Source organism: Cervus canadensis, chromosome 19 (genome assembly GCF_019320065.1).
Source record: "Cervus canadensis isolate Bull #8, Minnesota chromosome 19, ASM1932006v1, whole genome shotgun sequence".
NCBI lineage: Eukaryota > Metazoa > Chordata > Mammalia > Artiodactyla > Cervidae > Cervus > Cervus canadensis.
This window is the reverse complement of record NC_057404.1, coordinates 8,030,924-8,042,941: the sequence shown is the minus strand read 5'-3', so window position 1 is coordinate 8,042,941 and position 12,018 is coordinate 8,030,924. Positions and strand designations below refer to the sequence as shown.

At 42.3% G+C, this 12,018-nt stretch overlaps 1 protein-coding gene across 2 annotated transcripts in view; it reads left to right on the top strand.

Annotated features, from left to right (window-relative positions):
• The window catches only part of FAM114A1 (family with sequence similarity 114 member A1), a 68,864-nt gene that overhangs the window by 945 nt on the left and 55,901 nt on the right, over positions 1–12,018 (top strand). For both annotated transcript variants that reach the window (XM_043438107.1, XM_043438106.1), the window contains exon 2: positions 8,341–8,697. In XM_043438107.1, the coding sequence (XP_043294042.1) occupies positions 8,350–8,697 (348 nt within the window). In that variant the 5' untranslated portion in view covers positions 8,341–8,349. The remainder of the gene's footprint in view (positions 1–8,340; positions 8,698–12,018) is intronic.

The window sequence follows — 12,018 nt, the reverse complement described above, 5'->3', positions numbered from 1 at the left end:
CCACCCCAGCTGGCACCGTGAGCCGGCAGCACCTCTGTTCACAGCCCGCAGGTTGAGCACCACTCCCCACCCCAAACCCCCGCCCGTCCGCCCAGGCGCTCGTCTTCTTCCCTGGAACCAGCTATTTCCGACCATCTCAGATCAGGCGCCTGAACCTCACTGCCCTTTCCTGGAGCAGGAAGCACTCTCTGCATGAACTGTCAGGGTTATCTCTCTGTCCTACGATGCCATCAGTTCTCATCCTAAACATCTTGAGAGGGTCAAGCGTGTGGCTTTTAAAATCAATGTCTTGAACTCCAGAAGACCTCGTCCGCCCTGAGAAAACTAAGTAGGCAGGCTTTCTCCTCAGAGCCTTCTCTGCCCTCTTTTCCTCCCGTTGCCCCTTCTGCACCACACCTGTGTCCATTCCCTGCCTTTCCTTCCTTTCCTGAGCTCAGGGAAAGATCTAATAAACTCTTTAGGGCATAAGCTCTAAGCAAAAGGAGGGAACTTTGAGGGTGGGATCTGAGGCTCCTTGGAGCCAGTGCAGAAGGAATTTGAGGGTGGGAAGGAGCCTTGCTGATTCTCACAGATTCAGACATTATTAGACCAGGCTTACATCACACATTGTTTCTCTTTAATCAATATCAAACAATATATTTCAGTTCAGTAAATAGCAGAGTGTCAGAAAACAAGCTAGGTGCTTGTTGGTCACAGTTCTGGAGGGGAGACAAATAAATGTCTCCTTTTAAAAAATGACACAGAAATAAATACTCCTTAAAAATGCCATGGAAGTCTATGCAGTGTATCTCCTAAAACATTGGAAGGAGTGGGGCAAATTTGGGAAAATTTCAAAGTAGAAAGTAACATTGTTGTTCAGCAGCTGAGTCATGTCAGACTCTGCCATCCCATGAACTACAGAGCACCAGGCTTCCCTGTCCTTTACTATCTCCTGGATTTTGCTCAAACTCATGTCCATTGAGTTGATGAAAGTGATACTAGACACTGAGAAAAAAAAAAAAAACAGGACTTTACCAGGCAGTTGGAGGCAGGGCATCCTGGTCAGAAAATCCAGCCTAACCAAAGGTGGAGATGTTTTTGAGCTGCCTGGGCAGTGAAGGAAAATGTGCAGTCTGGTGAGTTGAGAGTTCCAGGAGGCTGATAGAGAAAGTGGAGCTGGGCTATGAGGGGCCCCAGATGCCATGCTAAGGTGTTTAAACCTCATGTTTTTTAAACAGGGGAGCAAATAGGTCCTTATTCATGTTTCATAAAATTACCTGGCAGACGTGTGGAAGCCAGACTGGAGGAAAAAGAGTCTGGGTTCTGAGTACACATACTTGTCAAGTACCACAGGAACTCTTGCAACCTGGTTAAGATCCTGTCATCCACAGTTTTTGTTCCTGGTCTTTCACTGACACGCTTTTTAAATTTGGAGGCAGTGACCTCACACAGGGTATTGTATTACCAACTTCTTATTTTGCCAAGTGAGACCATTTAACAAATCCATGCACTCCAATACTATTTCATAAAATGAAAGATGTTTTAATACCAAGAAAAGCTTGAAAGCTAAACTTGCAAGATGAAGGCAGTCCTTTACATTGAATAAATTTAGACTGATGAAACACTGGCTATCTTGTCCTGCTTTCTCTGTCCTCACAGGCAGGTCCCAGTCCTGCAGTCTGGTGTTCGGAAACAAAGTATGCAGATCATTGTGTCCACCCTTACTCTCCAGAGGAGGAAGTGAGGAAGCCCAACGAGAATGAGTGGGCTGTGCCCCCGCAGAGGGGTAGAGAGATCAGAGCATAATTCTGTCCACCTCAGCATCCATCCCTCCTGTCCCTTGATATTCCTCCATGGGGCTCTTTGCCCAGCCACATAGCATCCATTCTGCATGTCTAGATTCATTCCTAGCACTTGCACATACTCTTTTCCCATCATGCCTTAGTAACTGTCAAAGCCTCTTTTTAGGTTCTCCCTGGTATGAGATCAGTCTAGTTCAGGCACTTCTTTACCTGCTGTGATGTGCTCTTTTACGTCATCATTTAACCATTTCATGTTAGACGCAGTAGTTTCCTGGACCTTCACTAACCAGGTATCAGATGGAAACATTATTCATTTTCTGAAGGATGGTAACCATGTCTTCCGTTTTAAACTTATTTTTGGAGCTATGAAATTGCTGCTCCAATACCCAGCATAGTTCTGGGAGCGTTTTAGGTGACGAATGAATTGACTCATGAAAAACTAACTTATATTCCCAGCCCACAAAGTCTTCTTTATATGCCACTCTTCCTCTTCTTGGAGTTTACTGAAGAAACTTCCTTGTTTCTGTGGGTTGAGGCTCACTAGCATCAAAGCCACAGGACACGGCTGTAATGGTCAACATTCCAAACCATAAATCAGGGCAAGTTTAAATCTGACTGCTTCTGGGGCACCCAGGCAGAGATGGGGGCCAACCCAGGACACTCAGTGTGCATTCCGGCTGTGGTCCTTGTGGCCGCCAACAGTCCCTACATAGGAAGGGCTGTGTCTGAGAACACACAGTCTGTAATGACTTCAGATGGAAGGGCACTGCTTTAAAAACGACTACCTCTCTCCTGTCATAACATCCAGAGTAGACCAAGGTCTACCAGAATAAAAAAGATTTGGAGGAAGCTTTCTTTTTTTGGTTTAGATTCAGGGAAAATATGGACTTATAACAGGTAGAAAAGTTCACATACAATTAGACGTTGAAGTAGGGCTGACCATTTTGATTATTTGAAAAGATGTAAAAATATAGCCTTCCTGAAAAATAAATTGTCCATAAATGTGCCCTAACAGATTTGGTTCAACTCCTTACAGCTGAATGTCAGGTGCATTTCTGAAGGAATGGTGTCATGTTGATAATTGGATACAGAGTAGCCCCAGGGAAAAGAGGTTTTGTTGTGGTCATTTTTGCACGGTTGAGGTGACCTGACCTAAGGCAGTTTGGCCATCAGAGACTGGTGAGAGTGGTCGGCTCCTCTGTGCAACTGATAGAACCAGAATCCACTCTTGGGAGTTCTGCCACTCACTCCCACGTACGTTAGCAACCAGGCTCAGATATCCAGCTTGTTCTTGTCAGTTGATGAAGTCCTAGCTCTCTGTCTTTTTAGGCCTTGGGTGAGGACCGCTGTGGAGGCAGGACTCAGTTAACCTTGTAATCAGTCTTTGATGTACTCCTGCAATAAATAGAAGAACTAGAACAACTCTATGGCAAAGCTCGGTAGCTCCTGGATTCAGTATAATCTTTTGCCCTGGAAATGGAAGAGCAGAAAGTACCCATACAGAATTTCTTGCCAATCTACTTTAAGTACCATTTCCATTTTATTAGTGAAAAATACTTTTAATAGTGTATTGTGTTAGTTGCTCAGTCATGTCCACCTCTTTGTGACCTCATGGACTGTAGCCCGCCACGGTCCTCTGTCCATGGATTCTCTAGGCAAGAAACCTGGAGTGGGTAGTCATTCCCTTCTCCAGAGAATCTTCCCAACCCAGGGTTTGAACCTGGGTCTCCTGCATTGCAGGCAGATTCTTTGAAATCTGAGTCACTGGGGAAGCTTTTAATAGTTCCCCCTGATAAATAGTGTTCGGAGAGAGGGATGGTTGAACCCTCTCACGAGGTGAACAGTCCATTACAGAATCTGAAATGGTAACTAAAGACCTTGAAAACTATATTCCTTAATAAGACATTTAAAATGTTAACCAGCCACCCCCAGGGCATAAAATACAACCAATCCGTGTAGATGTTCCATGGTATGTGCTGAAATATTTTAGCACTAGGAACAGTATCACAACAATTTAAGGTGAAGCAGATACAAATGTTTATAATGCTTTTTATACACCCATAAATGTTTATTATAACCAGGTTTATTCTTGTATTCCTGCTGATAGAGAAGTGAAATAGTTTGGAACTTCTTAATAATACAGATTAATAATAAGGTTTTCAAATTATCTTACAAAGAAGTTAAAATATCAGACAGTGCCTTTGACTAAATGTTGATGAACACAAAAGGGGGAATATAAGTGATGTCCAAGTATGTGCTCAATCTCCTTATGGTCACACCCTTAGGACCCAGGTGAGGATAAGGGTAAATTAGGAGAACTCTAGGCCATGGCAGTGAAGGAATATCCTAGACCACGGGTCAGCAAACATTTTCTATACGGGGCCAGATAGTAACTATTTTAGGCTTTGCAATTTTGGGGGCCATGTGGTCTCTTGCCACTCTTCAACTCAGCTGTTATACTAGAGAACCCATAGATGATATATAAACAAATGAGCGTCTGTGTTCCAATAAAATTTTATTTACCAAAACAGAGGGAAGGCAAATTTAGGCACCTGGTTGTAGTTTGCCAACCTCTGTCCAGGCCAGTCCTGACTGGTTTTCACAAAAATTTTATAAGCTTCCACGTGACAATAGCTTTTCAATTACCCTCCCTCAATCTCATCCGTCTCCCATAAACACAGTGACAATCCCTTTTCTTTAGGGTAGCCAGAATCACTCTTTACTATTTTAACTAGGCAGTGACCATACTTACTGACAGACCATCTCCAACCTTGAATACCCGAAACTTGATGTATCATCCAAAAGGGAGGATGCATTCTTTGCCTTTCCCATCTGCAGACTTGTTTATAGTTGTGTTATCAGAGAATTCAAGTATTTTTGTTTAAAAAGAGACATTCTAACCCAGTTATCTTGTAGGTGAAGGAACAGAGGAAAGACAATATGGGTCATTTGAAACCACTTGCTGTAAGATAGCTCCTGAGTAGTGAACGAAGTAAAGGCATTTGCTGCTGCTTACTTTCATTTCAAATTACACTTTAATTTTAAATCTTCACAAAAATATTAGTATAACTCAATACACATGTTTGTTGAGTTTCCTACAGTGTTCAAGAAACCAGGTTAAGTGCTATATAAAATATGAAGACAAAATAAGGAAGATTCTTGTCTTCATAGTATTTACAACCTATTAGGATAACACTCAAACCACTCTAATCAACGATGATCGTAACCGTCCACACTGAGATAGATGTAAAGCTCTCTGAGAGTTCAGAAGAAGAAAAATTATATCCAGTTAGGAGGAAAAAAATATAGAGGAGATGGTTACTCTAAATGGGCCTTAAATATGTTAAAACAACGTACTGAACCAACAGCCACCTGACAGTCTTTTGTGAATGTCAGGGTTGTTCACATGCTTACGTTGTCTCATTTAAGGATTGGAAGGGCATTGTGGGAGAGAAGTGTAGCGTGATCAGAGCACAGGGGTCCTTGGATGCCAGCTAAAGGATGTGGCTTCATCTCAGTAGTAAGTGGGAAGCCCCTGAGAATATCTGAGCAGGAGGTGATGTAATTAGAGCAGTGAGGTAAAGGATGAGGAAGTGAAAGGGAGAATAACTGTGGAGGGGTGAACCCAGTATTGAAATCATTAGTGTAGATCACATGGAGGACCTGACTGAAGGTGCTGACAGGGAAAATAGAAGTGAAATAAAGGATGTGTGTGTGTGCTCAGTCATGTCCGACTCTCTGCAGACCCATGGTTCCTCTGTCCATGGAATCGTCCAGGCGAGAAGACTGGCGTGGCTTGCCATTTTCTCCTCCAGGGGATCTTCCCAACCCAGGGATCAAACCTGCATCTTTTGCACCTCCTGCATTGGCAAATGGATTCTTCACTACTAGTGCCACCTGGGAAGTCCCTGGATTCTGAGTAAAGAGCCTCTAGGATTTGAGCACTGGTTGAATGTAAGGGAAGAGATAGGTGGCATAGGGCTGTGATGTTGGAAGTCAGACGTGGGTTCAGAGCTCAAATCTGCCACTATTCCTTAAAGTGTGACTTCTGAGCACTAGTTGCATCATCTGTTAAAGGGAGCTCATCATATCTAACTCACAGGAGATAACACATTTTAAAGAGCCTAAATTTAACAGGCACTCAATAAATGATATAATAGCTTTCAATATCATATATTCTTGAGAGAGTGAAGATTTGGTCATTGACAGTTCCGAGATTTTAAGCCTGTATTGGCGAAATCTAGGTGCCATTAAAAGAAACCCAAAGGTCAAGGTGAAAATCTAGAATTAATGGCAAGACAACATGTTTTCTTTGGGACAGGATGAGATGTCCAGCTTGCCATTGGAAGTGCTTATCTGGAGCTAGATTTTTCCTGTAAAAGTGTGTTGAGATATTATTCACACATCACAAAGTTCACACACTAAAAATTCATGCTTCTTGAATGTGCAGTTCAGTGGCTTGTAATATATTCACAGAATTGCACAGCCATTACCACTAGTTAGTTTTAGGACATTTTCATCACCCACAAAAGAAATCCGCATCCGTTAGCAGTCATTACTCACCCCCTCCCTTCAGCCACTAGAAGCCACTAATTTACTTTCTGTCTTTGCGGAATGGAGGTAGGTATTTGAGAGTCACAACATAGAAGTGTGTAAAACTGGGAGAGAGGAACGAGATTCACCAAGGGAGAGAGAAAAGAAAATAGCTAGACAACTGTAAGGAACGACTGTTTGAAGGGTCAAGATGGTTGGCATGTGTACGTGAATTGTAAGAGGCCACTGCCAACTTACATGTGGCTACGTGCCACATCACATGGCCAGTTTGTGAAATGGCTTCCCACATACTGTGGTTTTAACAATGACCAAAGATTTGACCAGTTGGTAAACACTGAGGTCAACAAAAATACCCACTGATTAGCCTGCAACTTGGTTTCCTATCTAGTGAGGTCATGATCTCTTTTTTAGACTAATGAAATTATCGGGCTTCCCAGGTGGCTCAATGATAAAGAATCTGCCTGCAATGCAGGAGACGTGGGTTCAATTCCTGGTTAGGAAGATTCCCCAGGAGGAAGGCATGGCAACCCACTCCAATATTCTTGCCTGGAGAATCCCATGGACAGAGGAGCATGGTAGGCTGTAGTCCATAGGGTTGCAAAGAGTTGACATGACTGATTCAATTGAACATACACACACACACACAAGGAAATTATCATCTTGAACTATCCTTCTGAATATATGTTATCCAATAAGGTAGCCACTAGCCATACATGTCTATACAAATTTAAGTTAAAATTATTGAAAATTAAATTTAAAAATTAGTTCCTCCGTTGCACCAGCCACATTTCAAGTATTTGATAGCCATATGTGACTATTAGCTACCATATTGGCCATCATAAATTCAGAACATTTCATCATCACTGAAAGTTCTATTGAACTGCACTGTTGTACATGGTAGCAATAATTCACAAGCTTCTTAAAGAGGTTGCTGTTTTGTATGTTATTTTGTAATGGCTCCATTCCTCATTTGGCTTAATATGTCATTTTTTATTCCATTTCATCCTTGTGTTTCCCCATCTAAACTGTTGACCAAGGAAAACGCAGACCTTCATGGGCTGGTACCCAACAAGGCACACTTCTATGTATGTATGTTTTTTTCAATTTGAATTTTTGACCAAATTGCAAACTAAATGTCAAGCATTTTTAAATAAGCTCTCAGGTATTTTCCATGCTTATTCTTATTATGGCTACAAATATAATTAAGTCATATGAAGTAAATACTTTCACAGATACAGATAATATTCTTAGTTCCAAATGCGTATTTCCTCATGCCAGGTGAAAGATCCATGAAAGTTTAAAGGTAGCACTGTGGGTCTGTATTAGTTCCTGTTGCTACTGCAAGAAAGTACAACCACCATAGTGATTTACAGCAATACAGATGTATTCTCTTACAGTTCTAGAGTCTGAGGGGAGAATGTTTTCCTTGACTTTTTCAACATCTAGTGGCCACCCGTGTTCCTTGGCTTGTGGTCTGTTCCTTCATCTTCAGAGTGCATCACTCCAGTCTTTGCTTCTGCCATCACATTACCTTTTCCTCTTTGCAGTCAGGGCTCCCTCTGCCTTGCTCTGATAAGGACACTTGTGAATTGAATTAAGACCCATGCAGGTAATCCGAGATTCTTAATTTTATCATATCTTCAGAGTCCTTTTGGCCATATAAAGTGACATTCACAACGTGAATATGGATGGAACTTGTGTCTCCTGCATCTCCTGCAATGCAGGCAGATTCTTGACCACTGAGCCACCTGGGAAGCCTGATAATTTCATTAGTCTAAAATAAAGATATAAGGACCTCACTGCATAGGAGGCCAAGTCACATTCCAAGGATTAAGACATGGATATTTTGGGGAGCCATTATTAGCCCTACACAGAGGTTATATAAAGTTTCTTCTTGGTAGAAAAAAAGCGTACCCCCACCAGATTTAATTATTCAGGGCTTTGAATTAAAATTGAATAATTCAGATAAAGTGTTAAGTTGTTTGTTTTGTAATCATGTTGACAGATTATTAAAATGTCTGACAATGGCGATGACACGTTAGCCTCTGGAGACAAAGAAGAAATTACCAACAAGCCCAACAGTGATACTTTACCCAAAGATGCAGAAGTGCACTGTGATTCAGCTACAATTTCAAATGAGCTCACGCCAGCGAATCCCAGAAGAGATGTGCATGAAAATGAGGCTGTTCCGGGTGCAGAGACTGTGGACACTGGACTCGCCGAGCAGCCCAAAGACCTTGGCGCCCTGGAGCCGCCCCTCAACGGGGAAGTGACTGAGGATGCCCTCGCTGGGTGTGTTGATGCCGTGAGCCTCGAGGCAGAAGCTGGATCCGAAATACCCCTGAAAGAACAGAGTGATCCGGTAGGAGGGGTTCATTTGACTGAGTTCTTACTGATACCTACCATGGGCATAGATTTGTGCCAAGCTGTGTGGTTAGGAATTGGGAATTCAGTATACACTATGATATTACCTGTCATCAGAGATGTATTGTTTGGTGAGAAAAGGCGTATATGAGAATAATTGGTCATTCTAATATTTTCATTTTGTTGGTTGTATTTTTATTAACAATAACCACCACCAAATTATTGGACACAACAGACACTCTCCTAACTACTCTATACGTTAAATAATTCACTCCATACAACAGTTCCTTGAGGTTCTAAGCTGGATATTATTAACCCCAAGTTATAGATGAAGCAATCAGGCTCAGAGATCTTAAGCAACCCAGTAAGATATTAAGCCACTCAGTAGTAAGTGAGTGGTATTGTAATATTGAATATAAAGAGTCTGAATTATTAACGAACCTAATTCCACCCTAAACAAGTTAATGCTTCTTTAACATCACTTAGATTTTACTGCATATTTACAAATCCACTCTGAAGATCTGAAACCTTCAGATTCCTCTCTTATCATCACATACCACCTTCTGGAGACCAGCAGCAGAACACCTTTGTGCTTCACTTCAGCGCCTGCTCCTGACTCTCTGGGGGATGAGTCAGGTCAGAATCTCCATGTCAGTACCTCATTCCACATCAATATGACCAAGCTGGGTTTTCCTGACACCTTTCTCTCCATCCACATAGGGACCGGAAGGGGTGGGGAAGCTCTCTGCAGGACATGAGGAGATGGGCCACTCTCCAAACCTGCCTTCTAGAAGGATGCTACAGTGTAGGGGAACAGCCCTGCTCTCCTGAAGTGTGCCCCACACGTCCCCTCCTTGAGGTGACTCTGCTGCATGCAGTGTGGGAGGCAGGCTAAGTGAAGAGTTGGGGGGCTGGGCTTTCATCCCCCATCTATCGTTAACTCTCTTAGTTTGGTCAGGACACCAAATTTCTCTGTGCTTCAGTTTTTCCTCTGTAAAATGAAGAATTTGCCCATGAAGACCACGAGGTCTCCTTCTGACTAATGTTTTGTGATTCTTTTACTTAAAACCAGGCTTCTTGGGCCTCAGTTTCCTCAAATCGACTCTCAGAATTGTTCTAAGATGAGACGAAAGGAAAGGTTTTCCCATCACTGGAGATGTTTAAACAAAAACAAATGATCATTCTGTTGAATGTCATGGAAGGGATCTGAGGACCAGCTGGGAGTTTGGATCAGTTATGTAAATATACATGCAAAATTTTGTTTATGAGTTCCATGATATCACAGACACTTTAAAGCCATCCATGGACCCCCTGAGGGATTAAGAATTCCTGGATCAAAGGGTCTCAACTCTAGCTGAACGTTTCAACCACTGAGAGAGCTTTGAGAAATAATTGGGAGTGGGGAAGAAAGAAAGAATGATGACAGGGTGGATATTAATCTGAACTCTCCAGAGAAACATAACCAATAGGATATGCCCTATACCTGTATTTACCTGTGTTTCTGATTTTGGAACCTATGTTTCCTCCATGCTATCTTTCTACTGGGGCGCATTGGTTCCCAATTGTTATTGTAAGTGGTGCTATTAATATATACTTTTGTACATTAAAAAATATATGTCTTAACCATGACATTCTGACCAAAGATGATTCAAAGAAGCTATAAAGGCTTCATTGAGTCAAGATATGTGTGCTCATGAAGGCTAGATTATACATTCTAGCTTCAGACTTCTAAAAGTTATAACAAGTTTGCTAATAAATATAGCAAAATAAAAAGTCAAGATGCCCCTACATATCCATCTTCTTACATCTTGAGCAAATCGAATGAATTCTGCTTTTGAGAGCACTTTGTAAACCTCCTTAATGCTACAAAGAGAGACAGAGCCAGCTGGCAGACAGATAGTCCCCTCCCGGCACCTCCCCTCCCCTACCGACAGCTCTGAAAAGGGGAGCATTTCCTTATCATGAAGCTTCACAAAGTGTCTGAATGGAAGTTCAGAGACTGGCCACAGAGTTAGGGCTGTGGCTCTGCGCGCATGTGCGTGCGTGTGTGTGTGTGTGTGTGTGTGTGTGTGTGTGTGTGTGTGTGTGTGGCATTGCGTCAGCAGTTCAGATAGAAGCAGGATGTGGAGGAATTCCTGTGAGCATGTTGGTTCTAAGAAGACAGAAAGCTAATACAGGTGGCTGGAAGGGCCTTGAGAGGAAAGCATATCTCTTTCATCCAGGTTACATTTAAACCTTCTAACTAGTTACAGATATAGTCTCTTCTTAATAATTACTAGAAAAGGGGATTCTACTCTCTCTCTTGTCAACTTATCCTTTTATCTTAAGTTAATATTAGAAGAATTCAGTTGGGTGCTTCATCTTCAAGCATTGTTCATTTGCTCTATTTTATTTGTTCTTTATTGCACACTTACAGGAAGTTCTTTTGTGGTGATGAAAATAACCATTTTTCTGGTGATCCAGAAGAGAATGAATTCTGCAAAAAATCTTGAATCAAAAGTTCATTTGTACGTTGGTTGGTTGGATCTTGAACACAGGTCTGCTAAGGAATGACAGGTCCTTCAGGAAAAGTTCAAAAGCCTGTATGGTCCTAGATGTATTTGAGTTTAAGAGAGTTTCATCACCTCTAACATTCAGAAAACTAAGATCATGGCATCCGGTCCCATCACTTCATGGCAAATAGATGGGGAAACAGTGGAAACAGTGAGAGACTTTATTTTTCGGGGCTCCAAAATCACTGCAGATGGTGATTGCAGCCATGAAATTAAAAGACGCTTACTCCTTGGAAGGAAAGTTATGACCAACCTGGACAGCATATTAAAAAGCAGAGACATTACTTTGTCCACAGAGGTCCGTCTAGTCAAGGCTATGGTTTTTCCATAGTCATGTGTGGATGTGAGAGTTGGACTATAAAGAAAGCTGAGAGCTGAAGAATTGATGCTTTTGAACTGTGGTGTTGGAGAAGACTCTTGAGAGTCCCTTGGACTGCAAAGGAGATCCAACCAGTCCATCCTAAAGGAAATCAGTCCTGAATATTCATTGGAAGGACTGATGCTGAAGCTGAAACTCCCAATACTTTGGCCACCTCATGTGAAGAGCTGACTCATTTGAAAAGACCCTGATGCTGGGAGGGATTGAGGGCAGGAGGAGAAGGGGACGACAGGATGAATGGTTAGATGGCATCACCGACTCAATGGACATGAGTTTGGGTAGGCTCCAGGAGTTGGTGATGGACAGGGAGGCCTGGCGTACTGCGGTTCATGGGGTCGCAAAGAGTCGGACACAACTGAGCGACTGAACTGAACTGAAGGGAAAATGC